Below are 20,379 nucleotides of genomic sequence, written 5' to 3'. Positions count from 1 at the left end.
CGGGTGTATAACTGGTTTTGTGTGTAATTACCTCTCGCAAGGTAGAAGAGATGCACTTTGGAGTGACAACACAGCAGCTCGTTAAAGATATTATGGGGCTACTAAGTCTTTTGATAACAAACTTTCCTTTGAAAGCTGACCAAGATATTAATATTTATAAGCACTGGAATGTAATTGTTTATTCAACACGTTGAATTCAATGTTTGTTTCATTAAGAGAGGAAACTAATAGAGCGATGGCACTGATGTATTCTAACCTGATTTGGACGGTTCTGTTTCTGCCTGTGAAAATAATTGCTTCGGAGATAATTGCTGATAATTGCAAAGCTTATTTACCTTGAGTACATGTGCAGCCGGAAAGAAACCTGGCATGATTTAGGACTCTGCCAACTTTATGTTCATCATTCTGGTTTTTTTGCTTGGTAGTTTGGCTTTGGACTCTGAGCAGGTCCTCCCAGCGTGAACAAATTAACAGGCGTGCTGCTCCTGGGGCAGCACACGTCTTGTTCACCTGGAGACGGCCTTGAGAAGCGGTTTGGTGGATTGCACTGTATTCACATCTGGAAATAAAAGCTTTGGGGCAGATTGCAATAGAGGATATTTATCGCCTCGGACAAATCTCTTTCTACAGTCCCTTCCGGGGACCGCTCCTCCACACCCCCAGCCCGACAGGGGGCGCTCTGACCGCAGGCGTCGTTACCATAGCAACGCTTGCGGCCTACGCCCCGGGGCGGGGACGGGAGGTGGCGCACCCGACGTAACGCTGCGTGATGACGTCACGCGGGCGTGCGCGCCGATTGGTTGGATTTGAACAGAACAGGCGCGCGGCCGTCGGGTGAGGCAGCGCGGAGTTTGGGCTCCGCGGCGATCGGCGTCCCCACAGCATGAAGGCGGCGTAAGTCCATCCCGGCCCCCCGGCCGTCATCTCGGTTCGGTTTGTCCCGCTCCCCCGCGGTGTCCGGGCCGCCCCTCACGCCTCGTTCCTTCCCCCAGAAGGGCCAAGACCCCACGGAGGCCGGCGCTGAAGAAGGCGTCGCCGCCCGGCCCGAAGGACCCCGTGGGGGTGAGTGCGGAGCTCCGGGGGGCGCCGGGCCGGGCCGTGCAGTGCCGGGCCGTGGCTCAGCCATGTCCTCCCACAGGTGTACTGCAGGGTGCGGCCGCTGAGCTGCCCGGACCAGGAGTGTTGCATCGAGGTGATCAACGAGAGCACGGTGCAGATCCACCCTCCCGACGGATACAGGATATTCCGCAACGGGGAGTACCGGGAGGTAACGGCCCGCGGGGCTCTTTTCCCCACTTCCGGGGCTCCTTGGGCCCGGTGCAGGCGGTGCTCTGAGAGAGGTTTCAAATTCCCTTTGGAGCAGAAATGCACCGTTGCCTTCCTTTGGCATCGGTATACAGAATCGCTGTACGGATCAGAAGAGTAGAAAAGCCCTCCGAAATCCTCGAGCCCAGCCCTCTGTGCCCACTGCTCGAGTCCCTCCGTGCCACATCTCTGTGTTGTGTGGGTGTCTCTGGGGGTGGTGACCCCAACACTGCATCACTGCTCTTATGGAGCAGAAATGTCTCCTGATATCCAGTCCAAACCTCCTCTGGTGCAACTTCAGGCCATCACCTCTCGTTGCTGTTACTTGAGAGCAGAGGCTGATCCCCACCTCACCACAGCCTCCTTTCAGGGGTTGTAGAAAGTAATGAGGTGTCCCCTGAGCCTCTCCCTGGCTGACAATCCCAGTTCCCTCAGCTGCTCCTCATAAGTCTCCTTTCCTTTGCAGCTTTGTTGCCCTTTTGGATAGGCTTCAGAGTCTCCATGTCCTTCTGTATTCCCTATATCCAAAAAGGCTTCTGCAGGGTGGAAGGGTGAGAGCAAAAGGGGGAAAAAAGATAAAACTGGCAAAACTTCTTGAAGGTTTTTGTTCACAAAGCTCCGGTTCTTAGAAACTAGCTCTATAGATGACCTCGATGAGGGCATCGAGTGCACCCTCAGTAAATTCGCAGATGACACCAAATTGGCTGGAAGCGTGGATCTGCCTGGGGGTAGCGACGCCCTACAGAGGGATCTGGACAGGCTGGAGAGCTGGGCTGGAGCCAATGGGATGAGTTTCAACAAGGCCAAATGCCGGGTCCTGCACTTCGGCCACAACAACCCCAGGCGACGCTACAGGCTTGGGGCGGTGTGGCTGGAGGACTGCGTAGAGGAAATGGACCTGGGGGTATTGATTGATGCTCGGCTGAACATGAGCCGACAGTGTGCCCAGGTGGCCAAGAAGGCCAATGGCATCCTGGCTTGCATCAGAAACAGTGTTGCAAGCAGGAGCAGAGAGGTGATTGTTCCCCTATATTCAGCACTGGTCAGGCCGCACCTCGAGTACTGTGTCCAGTTTTGGGCCCCTCACTGCAAGAAAGATATTGAGGCCCTGGAACGTGTTCAAAGGAGGGCAACAAAGCTGGTGAGGGGTCTGGAGCACAGGCCATATGAGGAGAGGCTGAAGGAGCTGGGAATGTTCAGCCTGGAGAAGAGGAGGCTCAGGGGAGACCTTATTGCTCTCTATAACTTCCTGAAGGGAGGTTGTAGTGAGCTGGGGGTCGGCCTCTTCTCTCGTGTCATTAGTGATAGGACCAGGGGGAATGGTTTCAAGCTACGGCAGGGGAAATTCAGGCTGGACATGAGGAAGTATTACTTTTCAGAAAGGGTGGTCAGGCACTGGAATGGACTGCCCAGGGAGGTGGTGGAATCACCGAGCCTGGGGGTGTTCAAGGAAAGACTGGATGTTGTGTTGAGGGACATGGTTTAGTAGGAGCTATTGGGAATAGGTGAACGGTTGGACTGGGTGATCTTTTAGGTCTTTTCCAACCTTAGTGATTCTATGATTCTAAACAAAATCAGGCACGAATGAGTTAAGAGTTGGTATGTCTGGTATGTCCTTAAGCTTAGCAAAGAGCGACATTTCCCTGTGTGTACTGAAGGGGAAAGCTGTAGTTAATGTATAAAGAGAGGAGAGTGGGTGGGTAGTTTCTTTTCCCTGTAGCCAGTGAGATATGTGAACAGCACAGCGCTGTGCCATGGAGGATCAGAGTATCAGGAGACATTTAGTTACTATGAAGGTGGTCAAATGCTGGAATGGGCTTCCTAGCAGGGTGGGTGGTGTCCTGTGGCTGTCAGTGGGCAATGCCCTCAGTGATAGGCCTTAACTTTTGGTTAACCCTGATGAGGTCAGGCAGTTGGGTTTGATCTTTGTGGGCTCTTTGTAACCAACCTGTTCTGAAGCTGTGAAATGGTGTGAAGTAGGAAGAAGGTGGCGGGTCACTTATGGCAAGCAACTCTTGTGTTTACTGGAAAGGGGACTTTAGGGCATGTGTTCAGAATGAAGAGCTGGAGTGCTTCAGCACTGAGCGTGGTTTGGTTGTGAAATGGCTAATCACAGGTTCCCAACAGAGTGCAGTAGTCTTAAGTGAGAGAATCTCTTTCTGTGGGTGTATAATCAAAGAATATTAGGATGTTATAATCACAAAATAAACAGGAGATTTAGGCAAAGCAGACTATGATAACAAGAGAGGATAAATAGAAGGCTTACCCCTATCCTGGGCTCACCCACAAAACACCAGTAGAGGCAATCTCCAGAAGAGATCCTTCCCCAGCTCTTATATAGGTGTAGGAGGTGTGGAGCCTGGCTGCACCCCTTCCGGCAGCACAGGTGAATTGCCTTCAGCTGTGCTCCTCTGGCTGACTCATGGCTCGCCTCAGGTGATCAATCAGAGGTTCAGGCCGTGACTCAGCAGTTCCCAGGCAGTGGGTAAGGCACAATGAATGTTAGCTGGCACGCAGGATACTTTGTTTCTGAATTTGTGCTGGGAGAATCTGAAAGGATATGAAGTGATGTTTAAATATTTACAAGTGTTTTGAAGAAAAGTGGCTGGATCCGTCCAAGTACGTTGCAAACCTATGACTGGAAACAGGCTGGGCTGGGAAAAGACATGAGCAAGAATATTAAACTTTGGAATGTGACTTTATCTGTTGCTGGCGTCCTTGATGTTCCTTCAGTGTCTGTGTAGATAAAGGCTGGGGATCAAACACAAACTTGAGCTTGAAACTAAAGGTTGTGAGCTTCTCCATTTGCACGTGAGGTCAGGCTTTCTGATCACTGTGGTTATTGATGGACATGAGCTCTATGAAAACCAGAGGTTGCTGTTCTTTGATATACAAACGAAAGTGATTATTAAAGAGCTACAGTGGAGCAACTGTGTGTGTTCAAACACGGGTGTAATCTTCAAGTAGTTTGTTGTTCTGTTGAGCTAAGGGAAAAAGAACGAAGCATTTTGAAGCAACGAACCTCTGGGCAGGGAAACTTCAGATTTAGGGTGATGTGTCTTTTTTACTTCAGACGCAGTATTCGTTTAAGGAAGTGTTTGGTACCCTTGTGGCTCAAAAGGAGCTTTTTGACGTAGTGGCTAAGCCTCTCGTGGAAGATCTCATTCATGGGAAGAACGGTAAGGGTTTCCTTGTTTCCTGTCATGTCTCTGTGTGTCTTTTTTTGGTATCGTTATGGTTTTGCATGTCTTAAGGTTTCTTATCCTGTCTAGATAAAATATATACGTATATCATCATATATTTGTGTACATACATCTTATTTGCATATATACATACATCTTATTTGCAATGGAAACAGTTGTGGTTTAGCTCCCTTGTACAACTTCCCTGGGAGCTGCTCTGTGCATGCTTTGTATGTCCAGGTATAATTCTTTCGTGCACTGTTAAGTGAAGAAACACATTTTTCAGGGGAAAGATGTCAGATACTCTCCTAAAGACTGACTATAGAAACAAATCAATTTGTCCTAGGCACACTTTGATACCTTGAGGTATCTGGTTAATGTCAAGCTCCCTTGTAACTGCCAGAGCAAATCAGGCTGCTGCACCTGGGGCTTAGAGGCTACGTTTGTTTTCATTTCCAAATGCAGGATCCCAAAACAGGGCAGATATTAGCAGTTGAAGTGTGACTCATGCAGGTGCTCAGTACTTGTATTGACTAAGAGTGGCTTTTGCTGCACTGGGGTGAGCTTACTGATAGATAGCTCAGCAGTAGTCTTTTTTTTTTTTTTTTTTTTTTTTTCTTCATAAGAATGTTTTACCCAAGAAACAGTGTGAATGTAACTGATGCTTTTTGAGGCTGTGAGCACGATTGCAGGACTCTTCTGTCTTTCCTAGGTCTCCTTTTTACATATGGAGTGACAGGCAGTGGGAAAACCCACACTATGACAGGATCTCCTGGTGATGGAGGGCTGCTTCCACGGTGTTTGGCCATGATCTTCAACAGCATAGGGCCGTTCCAGGCCAAGAGATTTGTGAGTAGTTTTGTACCAAATTCTCCACTCTGCTGCTCACAACAACCTAAAGCACTGCTCAGAATGCCTCCTGTGTTAAACGACAGCAGAAAGTAGCCCCAGGAAACTCTGGGTTTCTGAAGCAGGAGCACGGAGATGGGCCTGGTATCCAGGACAGGCACATCAAGAAGATGTATGGTCTAACTGTCCTTCTAATTGTTACTCATTTCTTAATTACTTCAGTAAAAAAAAGAAGAGTCTGAGCGAAGATTTTGTGACCTTTGTATCTTGAGACAAATCTCATTCCGTATTTGAAGTAACATAGAAAATGATGTTTTTCTTTTCTTCAGAAGTCTTTTTTATTTTTAATTCCCAATGCAAATCTATTTGGAACAATATTGGAAGCTTTTTCCTTGGTAGCTTGCTAGCTTGGCAGCCTTTGTGAAATACTGTTTTGGAAGTACCTGTTTTCTGTCAAATCTACTTGGAATTAGCTAGCAGATTGAGCGTTAGTGAGGGGGTGTGGTATTTGCTGGCTGCCAGACAGCTTGATCAAATCACTTGTCTTTTGCTGGCCAACACCTTATGTTCACTACTGTTTGTCACTGTATTGTCTAAACGTGTTCACTGTTCAGGTTTTTAAGCTTGACGACAAGAATGGTGTGGATGTTCAGTGTGAAGTAGATGCTCTGTTAGAGCGACAGAAAAGAGACGCCACGCCTGTTCCCAAGACTCCTGGCAAGTAAGTAACTGTTGTAACATGCAGGAAAAAGGAGTTACTGTAAATGTTGTTCTGAAACTGATTTCAAGTTATCTTGATGTCTTTATCTTATTCTTATGGGGGGGGGGGGGGGGGGGGGGGGGGGGAAAAACAACAAAAAAAAAAAACAAAAAAAAAAAAAAAAACAACAAATAAGCAAAGACATTCATGGCAGTTTAGTGTGTTATGTTCCATGTAGGATGAGAAATTGCATAGGGGAATACTTCGATTCTAAGCTTTAGAGTTGAGCAACATAAGGCTTTCTTTTTTTTTTTTTTTTTTTCCTGTTATCTGTTTCCACATAATGCTATGATTTGACCACGTGCAGTAATAGAATGGCCAGGGTTGGAAGGGGCCTCAAGGATCATGAATCTCCAACCCCTCATCACATGCAGAGCCACCAACCTTCACATTTCAGAGCAGCCCAGGCTGCCCAGGGCCCCATCCAGCCTGGCCTTGAACACCTCCAGAGATGCACGGTGCATCCACAGCCTCTCTGGGCAGCTGTTCCAGCACCTCCCCACTCTCATAGCAAAGAACTTTCCCCTGACATCCAACCTCAATCTTCCCTCCTTCAACTTAAAACCATTTCCCCTTGTTCTGCTATTATCTTCCCCTATATTCAGCACTGGTGAGGCCGCACCTCGAGTACTGTGTCCAGTTTTGGGCCCCTCACTGCAAGAAAGATATTGAGGCCCTGGAACGTGTTCAAAGGAGGGCAACAAAGCTGGTGAGGGGTCTGGAACACAGGCCATATGAGGAGAGGCTGAAGGAGCTGGGAATGTTCAGCCTGGAGAAGAGGAGGCTCAGGGGAGACCTCATTGCTCTCTATAACTTCCTGAAGGGAGGTTGTAGTGAGCTGGGGGTCGGCCTCTTCTCTCGTGTCATTAGTGATAGGAGCAGAGGGAATGGCTTCAAGCTACGGCAGGGGAGATTCAGGCTGGACATCAGGAAGTATTACTTTTCAGAAAGGGTGGTCAGGCACTGGAATGGACTGCCCAGGGAGGTGGTGGAGTCACCGAGCCTGGGGGTGTTCAAGGAAAGGCTGGATGTTGTGCTGAGGGACATGGTTTAGTGGGAGCTATTGGGAATAGGTGAACGGTTGGACTGGATGATCTCTTAGGTCTTTTCCAACCTTGGTGATTCTATGATTCTATGATTCTATCTACCCTTGTAAAGAGTTGACTCCCCTCCTGTTTATATAGGGTACTATGAAGTTAAACTTGAGGATGTTTTGTAAAATAGAGAGACTGTGAGTGGTGTATGATTGCAGTGTTAACTGTCCAGAAATTTTGCTTCTTTCTGGAGCTGAGTGCAGCAGTACTGGGTAGATGGATCTGTCTATTTCAATTCTTCTGAGTGCACCTGAAACTGGATATGTTGGCTTTAGTTCCTAATGCGTTTCTCTCCTCCAGTCACACCAACTGTCAGTTAGCTTGGTGCTTTGGCTGCTCAGCCAGGGTAGCTGGCTGTGCCTCATCACAATCCCTTACTGTGTGTGATCAACAGGCGACAGGTGGATCCAGAGTTTGCTGATATGATCAACGTGCAAGATCACTGCAAAGTGGAAGAAGTTGATGAAGATAATGTCTACAGTGTCTTTGTCTCCTACATCGAGATCTACAACAACTACATTTATGACCTCCTGGAAGAGACTTCGTTTGACCTGATAAAACCCAAGTTAGTAGGAATAACTTATTATTAATATCTATTAGTTAATTATAATATATATAATAATAATAATTAGAGAGGTGAAGCTTTTGTGAGGATTGCATGTCTTTGTGACTGTAGTCTCTGCAAATCTGGCTCAGTTCAGGTGAATTGCTTCCAAAAATCATGGAGAATGAGGTGATGCCTAAGGAATCCAGACAATGGTATCAAAGTGCTCTGAGTTGTTCTGTTGCTGCTAAGATTTAGTGCTTGTTCTCCTAATGTAATGAAAGATAAAGAAGTCAAAATTTAATTTTTTAGGCAGCATTGTATCCTACTGAGTTTTTAAGTCTCTTGGAGCTATTCTGCAAGTGCTATTCCTAGCTTGTGACCACGGCTTGAAGAGCAGGCTGTTCCATAGCTGGCATTTTCCTCTGGAAAACTGCGTATTGGGCAAAAGCTTGTGTATTATTTCCATTTGGTGCCAATCATTTCCTTAGCAACAGAGATGAATAGTTTCTGGATGCTTTTTTGGAAAGGTATCTACTTGGCCGTGATCCAGGACCAGTGAATCTCGTGTTCTTTGGAAAGGCAGTCTGTAAACCAAACTTATTTGACCGTATCTTTAAAATTCCAAATCCGTCCAAGAAAGTTATGTGTACCCCCTTGTATGTGGGGTTAATTAAGGAGATGGCCAATCTACAAAGCCTAAACTAGAGTGAAACAAGTCGTTATGAAAGGGAGACGACATACCTTCATCCCACAACCCGTTGTGCACACGCAACAGGGGAGGCTCTGCATCCAACGAACTCTGCGTAAAGAGTCTGTATGGAATTCCAGGGCAGCTACTGACTGTGTATCAGTTCAGCCTGTGTCTGTAGCACCAGTCCTCCAGGCAGGTGCAGGTCAGGCAGATCTGTCCCCCTTGCACCCGGTGCACTGGACAAACCCTGCCTGCTTTGTAACCTTACTTGGGTTACAGAGCGCGTTGATCAAAACGCAGAGCATTCTGCAGGGTACTGCTTTGAAGTGGGTTTGAGTATCTGAATGCTTTCTAAATAGGAATGAAATTTGGTTTAGTTTGTTGCTTATCATATCCAGAAATCAGCCTAGGAAAAGCCTTGGATTATTTCCATTTACGGAAGGTGCAGTGCATTAAAAATGAAAAGATCTTGGACATGGGCTGAAGGACTTAATATTTCTAATCCTGGTTTTTTTTTGGTAGGTGGAACAATTGCAACACTCCTGTGCGAAATGGTGACTTTATGTACGTGCCTGAGCAAATTACTCCCACTACTGAAGAGTGATTTTTTTTCAGTAGAAGCAGAAAATAAACTGACTCCTTATCTCTACTTTGCTTTACTAGTGAACGTAGAACGCTGTTGAAACCATCTTGCTTCTATATGAGCCATATGCATGTAGTAAAGCAATAGCTGCCACACAAACCAATGATTTCCAGTAAGAATTGCAATTAAACGTGGCTTCTAAATTTGTAGCTGGAGTGTAACTAACCTTGGCTGAGTGTGTGTCCTTGTACTTCTGCTTCCATCTGCTGTGTGACGTATTTAGAGTGAATCGTGTACTTAAATAAAAGAGATCTTGTATGAGATGATATACTACTGAATATCCAGCTCCACTGAAACTTTGCTTTCCTTTCTTCCTTGCCCTCAAGACCTCCGCAATCCAAAATGCTTCGTGAGGACCAGAATCACAACATGTATGTCATGGGGTGCACAGAAGTAGAGGTGAAATCCACCGAGGAAGCTTTTGAAGTCTTTTGGAAAGGTAAATAGTCTTGAGATGTAACTTAAAAGATTACGTGTCTGTGTGGAGTTTACCGTTACCATGCTGGAAACAAAGTGGCTTTGGTAGGTGGCAAATCTGTTGCATGAAGCAGGGGTTTGGAGGGAAAGGTCATTCTTTTGAACAGGGCAAAAGAAGAGGCGTATTGCAAACACTCAGCTGAATCGAGAATCCAGTCGGTCTCATGGAGTTTTCATGATCAAGTTGGCTCAGGCACCTCTGGATGCAGACGGAGATAATGTGCTGCAGGTAAATTCTGGGGCATGCTGATAGAGGAGAAGAGTTTGTGTGTGTGTGGATGTAGAAGTGAGAAAGAGTGGTGAATCTTGCATCGTGCCTACTGACTTAAACTTATGCTGTTGAACCTCACATACTTTTGGTGAAGTGAATCAAAATTACAGAGTTTCTAAAGTATTTAGTTTCTCTCCGTCCTGTAAATAGAGCAGCAAAGTGAGCAGCAAAGCTGCTTTTTCATTTACTCTTCCTCTGTTTTGAGCCAAACATCTTAACGTAAGAGTATGACTTACAGGCTTTGGACAAGAGTGCTTAATATAATCTATCTCGTGCCACAAGACAAAGGATTTGATAAACTTGTTCACAAAAACCCTATGAGGCATTTATTAAGGGCTATAAAAACACTCTCAATCTTAGTCTGAAGGTGTAATATGTGTTTAAATGTGCTGGCTTGGGTTTGTGAGGGACGTTCCCCTGCACCCCGCCCACCCAGCGCCCCCTTACAAGGCAGAGAATATAGAGCTAATAATTAGCCTAACCTAATTTCTTTCCTGTAACAGGAGAGGGAACAGATTACTTTAAGCCAGCTGTCCTTAGTTGATCTAGCTGGAAGTGAAAGGACTAACAGAACAAAAGCTGAAGGGAACAGGTTGCGAGAAGCAGGTATGTACCGTGTTCAGACAGCCTGTGAGTTGTATGGGCTAGGCTGTGCATGTGTTAATCTTGTCTCCTGGTAAAGAAACCATGAGAAGATTCATTAAGTGTTCTGTTATGATGTTTGGTTATCTCATTTGATGGTCTTCAATCCTCCAGCTTGGAAACTGGAATTTTTGGCAGCATTTGTTGCATTTGTGTGTGCTTCAGATTACTTGGAAAGGCTGTCAGTAACAACTGGCTTATGGGTACAGACAGTTTATCTTAAAAACAAATAAACATTCCAACATTTGGAAATATGATGCAAATAGCTGCTTACAGAGATGTTTTTATATTTTTATTTTAAGGTAATATTAATCAGTCATTAATGACGTTAAGAACATGTATTGAAGTTCTACGGGAAAACCAGAAGTATGGAACAAATAAGGTATGCAACCTGCCATTCATTCAGTTATCTCTTGAATAAGCTGATGTGATAAAAGCTTACTAGAGCTTCCTTCTGCTTTGTTTTAAGATGGTGCCCTACAGAGATTCCAAACTGACTCACCTCTTCAAGAACTATTTTGATGGTGAAGGCAAAGTGCGAATGATTGTATGTGTAAACCCTAAAGCTGAGGACTACGAGGAAAGCCTGGTAACTTTCTTGCAGCCCTTATCCTTGCCTACTCTCACAGCTAGCTCTGAATTACTGTACTAGTTTAGTAGGTGGCAGGGATCATAACTTACACTGTCTGAACGCTTCAGGCAGTCAGATGTAATGCAGGGCAAATGTGCCCTCGAAGTCTTAATTTTTCCTCTCAGAAGTGCTTGTGTGCAGCATAGGAAGTTTCTCTTATTTACAGCAGTCCCAATAGCTGTATTTAGGTGCTTTATCCCCACTAGGACAATATTTGCAAGAACTTAAGATATCTGCACTGTCAGATTTGAGGAATGAGGGGAGGGAAGGTGTTACTAGGGAGAGATTTTTAGATGCTGTACTTCAGATTTGCAAGCTGGGAAGCACTTCAGATTCTACGTCGATAACATCTCTGCTAAAACTTCTGTCGATCTAAGATATTGCTTCCAAACTTGCTTTGGGTAGCTGCTGTTTTATGGCATTGCTGAGCTTGCCTCTGTCCTTTTGCAGCAAGTCATGCGTTTTGCAGAGATGACGCAGGAGGTGGAGGTTGCGAGGCCTGTGGACAGACCGCTGTGCGGCCTAACGCCGGGACGGCGCTTCAGGAACCAGGCCTTCAGAGACGAGCTGGCCAGGAAACTGGAGATCCGAGGCGGCCCAATCAATGAAGGTAAACAGGAGGATGCAGAGTGTTCACAGCAAGTGCCTTTTTGTCTGTTCTTAGGGGCTGAAGGCTTTTTTAAGTATAAGCTTGAGCCTTGCGGACACCCGAGGAGCTGTTAGTGGTGAGCTTTCTCTGTTGTAGCTGCACCTGAATTGCTCTTTTCATGCTGTGCTACTGTTTACACAGTAATTGGGCTTAAGCTACAATTCTCACAGTAATTCTTTGTTGTTGATGAGCTGAATTCAGGGTCCCATTACTGCAGATCTGGAAAAGAGATTGTGTTGAAGATAATGCTTTGATGCTTTTGTAGGCTCTGGGTTTACTTTAGAAATTAGGACTCGCCTGGAGGTATTGTAAGGAATGAATAAAAAATGTCACTTTTAATCTCTTCTCAGTACTGTCATCTATTCAGAAAACATGTAGTTCCCATTAATAATTCTACACTCTGTCTCCTTCATAATTCTGTGGAATGATCTGTGGCTATGTGTTGTCAAATGAGAACTTTGTTCTCTAGCTTGCTGACAGACTTCCTTGGCTTTAAATCTTACAGAAACAGAAGAGCAATCTGCTTCAGAAATACTTTTGCAGAACTTTCCTCCCTTGCCTTCATGCGAGCTATTGGATATTAATGATGATCAAACACTTCCAAAGCTTATTGAAGTTCTGGAAGAACGCCATAAACTACGACAAAAGTTGTCAGATGAGTTTGCCAGAAATGGTAAGAATTTGAGCACTGATGTAGAGCTCGATTTTTGGTGCCCTCACTGCTGCTCAAGCATCTCTTCTGTACTAATGTGGAATAATTACCTTGTCTAGGTTAATGGTTTAAAGACACTTTCACTGAGGTAATGAAATAGCTGGTAGTGTCAAGTTAGTAGGAGAAAGAAAGGATGAGAAAGTAATGTTGAATCTCTTGCAGTGCTTACATTCAGAACTGCGTTGCGAGAACTTGATTCCATCATTATGTCCAAAGAAAACTATGTTCAAGGAAAGTTGTCTGAGAAAGAGAAAATAATAACAGGACAGAAAGCAGAGTTAGAACACCTGGAGAAGAAAATTAAGACTTTGGAATACAAGGTTAGTTTTCTTTCATTGTTCTGAGCTATGCAGCTCCTAAGCATGAAAAGCTTTTTCTGTCTAGCTCTTGGCAATCTTCTTCACGTCGTAAGATGCATCATAAGCACAAGCAAACGTAAGCTGCATTTCTGGGCTTAGATGGTTGTGTTGCCTGGGGGCATAGCAGAGTTCTTCCTCTCTTCCAGGTTGAGATTTTAGAGAAAACTGCTACAATTTATGAAGAAGAAAAGCGTCATCTTCAGCAAGAATTAGAGAGCAAGAGCCAGAAGCTGCAACGTCAGGTTTCTGACAAGCGCAGGTTGGAGGCACGGCTGCAAGGCATGGTTGCTGAAACAACCACTAAATGGGAGAAGGAATGTGTGAGTATATTGCCCTGTGTGAGAGCTGCCTGAAGGAGTAATGCTGGAGGGAGCTGGGGAGCTTGATTTGCTTTTTAAGGTTTTTCTTTTTCTTTGTTTTCTTGATGCTGTTAAGAGTGAAGATGCATTTGGCTTTTAATTGAGGACTTGAGCAGATGTTTTCTTCTTAAATTTTATAAATGTTGTATGATAGGATGAATTCCGCAAGGGCCCATGATGCAGCTAGAGCAGCTCTCTTGTGCACTTTGTTTTGGTATCTGGCACTTGTTCTTTTGGGTATATGGCTCTGAGGAGTGAATCTTTTGTTCTGGCAGCTGTCAGGAGAAGCCTAATATCAGGCTTTCCCCATTGTCCTCATGTAAACTCTTGTTCAGATACTGCACTTCGTGAGCAGTAAGGAAAGAAAGTCTGAGGAATTAATTTAAGCTACTACAGGACTGTTTACTTCTTCAGTGCTATTGACAGATCTACAGTTAGACAGTGCTCTGATTCGCCCTCATTGTTGCCCTCAGTGCTGTTCCTCATAAATCATTCCCTGATTTAGGAAGCAAAGCATTTATGGCATTAGACGTAACCTTGGCAGTCTTTCTTGTTAGTTTGGTACATCGTTACTTTGACCAGCTTGTATCTCAGAGGGAGAGAATATCTTTCCGTGTAGAGTATAGAATTATCTACACACCTGTAGCCCAAATAGTCTGTGTTTGTGTGAAGTTCTTCATGCTTTTCTTCTCTTTGTCTTTGTAGGAGCGTCGTGTAGCTGCAAAGCAGCTGGAAATGCAGAACAAACTTTGGGTCAAAGATGAAAAACTGAAGCAGCTGAAGGCCATTGTTACTGAATCAAAGAGTGAAAAGCCTGAGAGGCCTTCACGGGAGAGAGACAGAGAGAAGCCTATTCAGAGATCAGTCTCTCCACCACCAGTACCTGTAAGTTGCCTTTAAAGCACTTCTTGGTAAAGGGATGAGTGTACTTCTAAGAATGAACTAAAATGCAGAGCGCTTTTCTCTAGTGGCTAGAAAACGTTTCCCAAGCACAGAATTTGGATATTCAAAAGCAGTTTAAACTCTTCTTCTTGTATTTATTTATATTGATGTATTTTATTTGTGCTCCTACTTTCCTAATGCCTTCAGCATTGAAGAACATCTGATTCTCAGTGCTGTCACTGCTCTCCAAAACCAGAAATTCGGGTAGCTACGCTGAGTATCGACTGCGTGCAGTGGGCACTGTCTTATTGCCTTATGAGTTGATAGTTCTGTGTCGTTAACTTTCCCATTCTCTTTAGCCTTCTGGTAACTTTATCACTCAGGTTCCTAACAGCCAGCGGCTCGTGAGCAACCAGCAGCTGCACAGACGTTCAAATTCCTGTAGCAGCATTTCTGTGGCTTCCTGCATTATGGAATGGGAGCAGAAAACCCCTTCACACAAGCATACCGGTGGCAATTCTAAAACAAGGACTAGACAACAAGAACCAGGACAAAGTAGAGACTGTAACACCTCAGACAGAAGGCGAGGGATGTGCTGGACTGGAATCACTGAGGTTCCCAAACGTAGAGATGAGCTAGAGATAGAAGAGGATCAATGCTGCAGGGTTAGTGCTGCTCCTGTCAAAAGCTACGTGTAGCGTTAGTGTGGCTCAAAAGTCCATCACAGCTGCTCCTTATGTTGGGTGTAAAAGAGCCTTTTGAATTTTCCCCTGAACGTATTTCTCACAGGGCAGTGCTGTTTCCAAGCTGAGTCTCACTATTACTCTTTAAATCTTTGATTTGGCATTTAAAAAGCTTTAGAAAGCATTTCTGTTTCTCATTAGTGTGTAGATAGCTGTGGAAAGGAACTCTGAACTAACCAGGCCTTTTTTTTTTTCTAGCTCTAAGTGTCTTTGTTTTAATTTGTGCCTGTCTCCTCAAATCCGTCTAACAGCCTGTAACTTACCACAGTCCTTTTTAGGCAGCTTAAAAGGTGGTCTTATGAGCCAGCCACATGCAAATGTCCACTAGAAATAGTGTTTGGACAAATGTCTCACTTGAGTAGCTGTTAATGCTTGCTCTCCTAGAATAGTCTTTCCAATGTTTCACATCTGCATTAGAACTGGGGGGGCTTTGCTTATAGTCCAGAGATGCTTTTTCATTAAATTGCTGTGTGCAAATGTCTGTATGGTGGTGTCTCTGTCGTGATGTAACTGTCACAGTGGCTCAGGTAAATCCGTGAGGATTGTATTATATCCTGCTCCCAGGATCAGAGCCCGTGAGAGGGCTTCCTGAGAAGGGAGAAGCTTATCATGGTGTTTTACTTTGTTGGGTATTGTTTTCAGAATTCCTGCTGCTTGCTAGTCCCAGCCCTTTGAAGTGTGGGACGTGGTTTAAACAGATGCTGTTCCAATTAACTAAAACACAAATCACCAGCATCAGGTTATGGGAGGTGTTCTCTCCCACAATAAAACGTGACTGGTGGTAATGTCTTCCTTTGGACTTAATTTCCAGATTTCTAGGGCAGAGTTACACTTCTCCACTAAAAAGAGAAGAGATCTTGAGTGTTTTATTCCTAATTTTCCATGTAAAACAAGTTTGGAAGCCATGAATCTCTAGATGCATTTAATCTTTAGAAGCTGCTTTAGCTCTGTAAGAGCTCAACCTGCAAAGGACACAGCTAGCCTCATCTCTATTGCTGAGAGAAATCCCAATTGCTGTGCATCACCTGAAAGCACAGTGAAGGGATTTGCATTCATAGCTTCGGGTTATTTAACATCACTGTGATTCACAGAGAGCTGTACACTAGTGAGCAAACAGAACAGAGGGAGCCTGCAGCATTCTTTTCAAATGCCCGTTTGGGGATTTTGAAAGGACCCAGGTTTTTAAACAAACTGTTTTCTGGTTTACCTGAGCAACTGGCAACGTTCATGAATGTAAGTTACAAATTTGTGAATCTCCTGCTTCTTGTGGATTTCCAGCAGCTGGGCTCAGAAGCAGTAATGCTAGCAATGGGCACTCTTCCTTTTTCTCTGCTTCTAATACTTCTGAGTAAACAGAGGCTTTGTGTCTTCCACAGCTGTTGAAAAGCCATACTCAATCTGTTTCCTTTGCTACGTCAAGATTACATCTTGATCCATTAGTGCATCTGTGGAAGCACTTCCAAATCTGTCTTTTCAGGTCGGTTAATATGTTTGTGGCAATCAGATCAGGGGAATCTGGGAGGAGTGCTGCCAAAGAGAAAGATGTTCTCCTTGAGGAAACCCTGCCATGTGGGGAATGCAACCGATTGGATGAAACGCCATCAAATTAGTGGGAAATAATTGGCACAGAAATAAAATCCATTAAGCATTTTTGCAAGGCTCGCGGTAACAGGGCGTTTCAGGGTGGATTCTGAAAGGAACAAAGCTTTGATCTTCAGATAAACGCATCTTAACCAGACCTGCAAAAATCAGTTTTGCTAATGATGATCCTTTGAGAAGCTTACTGTGTGCTGATTTCTTCTGATTCTCTTCCCACTCTGATCAGAACGCACCTCCAGTTCGTCTCAGACACAGACGGTCGCGCTCAGCTGGGGAGAGATGGGTAGATCATAAGCCACCTTCTAATCTGCCCACTGACACAGTCATGCAGCCTCATGTCCCTCATGCCATCACAGTAGCAGCTGCAAGTGAAAAGGCACTAGCTAAGTGTGACAAGTACATGCTGACGCACCAGGAGCTAGCCTCTGATGGGGAGATTGAAACAAAACTAATTAAGGTAAAGCAAACACCTCTGTGGTGAACTTGTGATAACCCTGTCGAATCCTATTTCTGGCAGTGTGTTTGTGCTACGGGCTCGTGCCTTGCAGAAAGGTGTGTTTGACTGCATGTGCTAAGGGAATGGACTTGCAAGTCTTGTGCTGTCGAATTCAAGGGAGGTTTTAGAGTCTGAGAATGCTTTTCTTGACCTTCGTCATTATTTTATGTATGCATCATCATCACATACTTATTACTTGAAAGTAATGAAGGTTTGTTTTCCCCTCTAGTAAAACACAACAGTCCATACATAATGAAAGTTTCTTAGACTTGTGACTGCAGCTCACCTTGCAGAGTTGCTCTTGCTGGAACGGTCTTTGATTTAGGTGGCTGCAGTGATGGATGCTCAGATGCTCCATAGCAGAATTCCTGGAATGCAACTAATGAGCAATTTGGGGGGATGACTTAAGCTTTGAACTCTTGCAGATGTATGCTTACTAACTTGAAGGAAAGCTGTAGCAGTAAGTGCTTAAGTTTTCATGTGAAAACTGACAGTGCAGCTGGCACAGGAACCTCATGGCTGTAACTTCTTAACTGCTTTTGGCTCCCAGGGTGATGTTTTCAAAACCAGAGGTGGTGGACAGGCTGTGCAGTTCACAGAGATAGAGACTCTGAAGCAAGAATCTCCAACTGGGTGAGTTGTGCCCTTAACTTTGGGCTCTGGTTCTGTTGGAAATGTATAACTTTGGTACTTGGTGTGTAACTGATTCTGGTCCAAATGGTTGAGTAAAAAGTTGTTGTGTCTAACTCAAAATCATATGAAAGTAACTTTGAGGAGCTTTTTGGCACTGATGGCCTGTCTGCTGTTGAGAGAAAAAGCACTTAATTGAAAAACTACACAATGTATTCTGTTGTGCATGAGAATCTTGTAGATTCTTTAAAGAAACTGACATTCCTGTAACATCTTCTTGTTCTTCCCCATCCTTGTCTTACAGTCGAAAGCGAAGATCGTCGCCTTCCAATGCGGATCCACCAGAGGATGCTGCAGACTCTGAATGGACAGATGTGGAAACCAGAGTAAGCTACAAAGGAGGGAGAGAGATCTCATGTTTGATCTCGATGAGGGCTTGGAGTAGTGTTTGTAGCTGGGTCGGGTCAGGGTTAGAGACTGACTATCTGTGTCTTCTCAGTGTTCTGTGGCAGTGGAAATGAGGGCAGGATCTACCCTTGGACCTGGATATCAGCATCATGCTCAGCCCAAGTAAGTGCCTCTCCTCTCTACTTGGTGCATTATTCTCTCTCCTGGTAACTCCTAAGGTGAGACAACCCTTTTTTTCCCCTTCACCTTGTTGCCCTTCCTGCTTTGGGCTTGTGATGCAGACGTTTTTATTATACTGTGAAGTGAACAGGCTTGTTGAGTGTTGGAAACACTGGCAGTACAGATCTGTAGGGGACTTCTACCCAGAAGATGTGTTCTGGCACGTTCTCTGGCATTTAGTGCTGTGAGCAGAACGTCAGGTTTGATCTTGTCCTGCTGCAGCAATTCAGAGTGCTCTTAGCTGGACTGCAAAAAGCTGGGGAGTGTAGCATGCCTGGCAGGTCACAACTGGAGTGGGATCAAAGGTGACAGTGGCATAGGACTGCACTGTCCTTCTCCAGTCCCTCGAGCCTTTATCAGATTCTGATGTGGTTAAAACAAAACCTTCATCTTTGTCTTTTTAGATAAATTGCCATGAGGTTACAGATACCTCGCCATTCATTTTGGTGCCTCGGTGAGGGAATCATTGGATATGCTTAATAGCATACCTGAATGCAGCTAATATTTTAGCTGCTACCTGCTATGCAACTGCTAAGAGATCTGCTGAGGAAGCGTGGGCTTTAGTCATGCCAGAAGAATCTTTCTTCCTCTTGACGTGCCTGGATAAATCTGAGTTGGTCAGGGCTCTCATCCATCTTTAATGTGATGGGGTCAGAGTTGCAGTTACACAGCACCCATACCAGATCAGAAGCCTCAATTTATAGAAGTTGAAACGATGTACTTGGTGAAGTTGGTGCCTAACTCTTCAACCAGACATCATAAAAAAAAAAAAAAAATAAATCTCTTGCCTATAAAAGAAACGTTGCACATGATCTAGTCTTGCTAAACTAGATGTTGCAGAACAGAACTAAATACCCAGGTCTGGACTCTTGCAGATAGGTGCTGGCAGTGGTGTGGAAGTCACCTGTTCAACTCAGGGGAAGACAATTTGCAGCTTTGCAAGACATGTTTACAGGGAGAAGAGAGGGCTGGAGAAGTAAAGAGGTTTCTACAAAGCCAAAGCAACCCAAACTGAGTATCTTTGGAATCCAAATAGTAAGAATTGGCAAAGCACAGCTTCTCATCTCTTGTGTGATGTGTGTTATTTGTACGAAAAGGGTTCAGGACTGTAGTGGCAAGGTGTTCTGGGGAGTTTCAGAAACGAGTGGTTGCTGTTCTGGGTAAGGGCCCAAATGTTTGTTGCTGTTCTCACAGAACCTGTCCAGGCTGGCTGCTGCTACTGGCAGCCTTGCAGCAGCCTTACAGTACTGTAGTCAATCCTGTAGTTTTCCCATGTATTGAATTGCAACTTCTATTTGTTTAAAGTTAATAAATTGAAATAAAACTTACTTCTAAGCTATTTTAAAAACAAGAAAACAGAATTGGCCTGTTTCTGGGTAAATAAGTTCTTTAGTTTGCTTGTAGTGTTTCTCAGCACAGGAAGTGCATTAAATTTATGCACGCAGCAGTACAAATAAATGAGTTATTGACTGCTGTTACAGAAAACGACTGCTGTGTAAGATCTGGAAGTTGTTTGATTGCCTTCTTTTCTTCTAGGCGAAGAAAGCCATGACCTTAACGTCCTGCTGCGCTGGGATCCTGTTGATTTTTATCACTTACCTGCTGCCAGTGATAAACTAACTGCTTTGTTATCACTACCATCTTGTATTTTTTTAATACTGGCCTATGCTGGGCAATGGTTACATGGAAAATACTTTTTGCAAACCCGAGGAGGCGAGTGGTGCAAATACTTTCAGTGGGAGGTTCTGCCATTGCGCCCTGTGGGCTTCTGAAGAAACCCTTCAGTCTTGTATTTGTGAAGCCCTCATTATTAAGCTGTATCTTTTATAGAGTAACGACACGAGGCTTCTGCCTTGCATGTATTTCAGCTCTCTATAGGATGTACTTGTGCTCTGGTCACTGTCCCTTTCTTGTCAGGCCCTCTGTTTTGAAGAGGTGTAAATGCTGCAATTTACTCAGATGCAGTAATGCACTTTACGAGTGTTCCTATGCCATTTCATGTATTGTAGCCAGCAGCAGCTCGGTATTCTAAATTTCTTCTTTACCCTTTATTTAATACACAAATCAGCTTGTGAAATCAATTTTAATCTCAATCTTCTAGTCTTCATGGTAACAAAGCGAGAATACCAAGATGATGAGTAATGATGACTTGACGTCATGGCTACTTTATTTTGTGGTGCAAATGAGTAAGTACTTTACATCTGTAGATATGGGGTAAAAGAGTGATGTGC

General features: G+C 44.5%; 1 protein-coding gene across 1 annotated transcript; it reads left to right on the top strand.

Moving 5' to 3' along the window:
* Positions 1 to 883: 883 nt before the first annotated feature.
* Positions 884 to 18,095, top strand: KIF23 (kinesin family member 23; the record flags this gene model as incomplete). The annotated part of the gene is made up of 23 exons (XM_079541091.1): positions 884 to 894; positions 993 to 1,062; positions 1,139 to 1,267; positions 4,379 to 4,484; positions 5,200 to 5,336; positions 5,951 to 6,057; positions 7,585 to 7,755; positions 8,951 to 8,992; positions 9,398 to 9,510; positions 9,656 to 9,777; positions 10,323 to 10,425; positions 10,764 to 10,843; positions 10,931 to 11,050; positions 11,543 to 11,702; positions 12,247 to 12,414; positions 12,616 to 12,773; positions 12,959 to 13,132; positions 13,877 to 14,056; positions 14,413 to 14,718; positions 16,622 to 16,852; positions 17,442 to 17,524; positions 17,826 to 17,907; positions 18,021 to 18,095. 23 exons carry the CDS (start codon positions 884 to 886, stop codon positions 18,093 to 18,095), a joined length of 2,928 nt encoding a protein of 975 aa, XP_079397217.1.
* Positions 18,096 to 20,379: the final 2,284 nt, after the last annotated feature.

The sequence above is a fragment of the Tetrao urogallus genome (assembly GCF_951394365.1).
Source record: "Tetrao urogallus genome assembly, chromosome: 11".
Classification (NCBI taxonomy): Eukaryota; Metazoa; Chordata; class Aves; order Galliformes; family Phasianidae; genus Tetrao; species Tetrao urogallus.
Note: the sequence above shows the minus strand (reverse complement) of the source record. Positions and strands in the feature narration are given on the sequence as shown.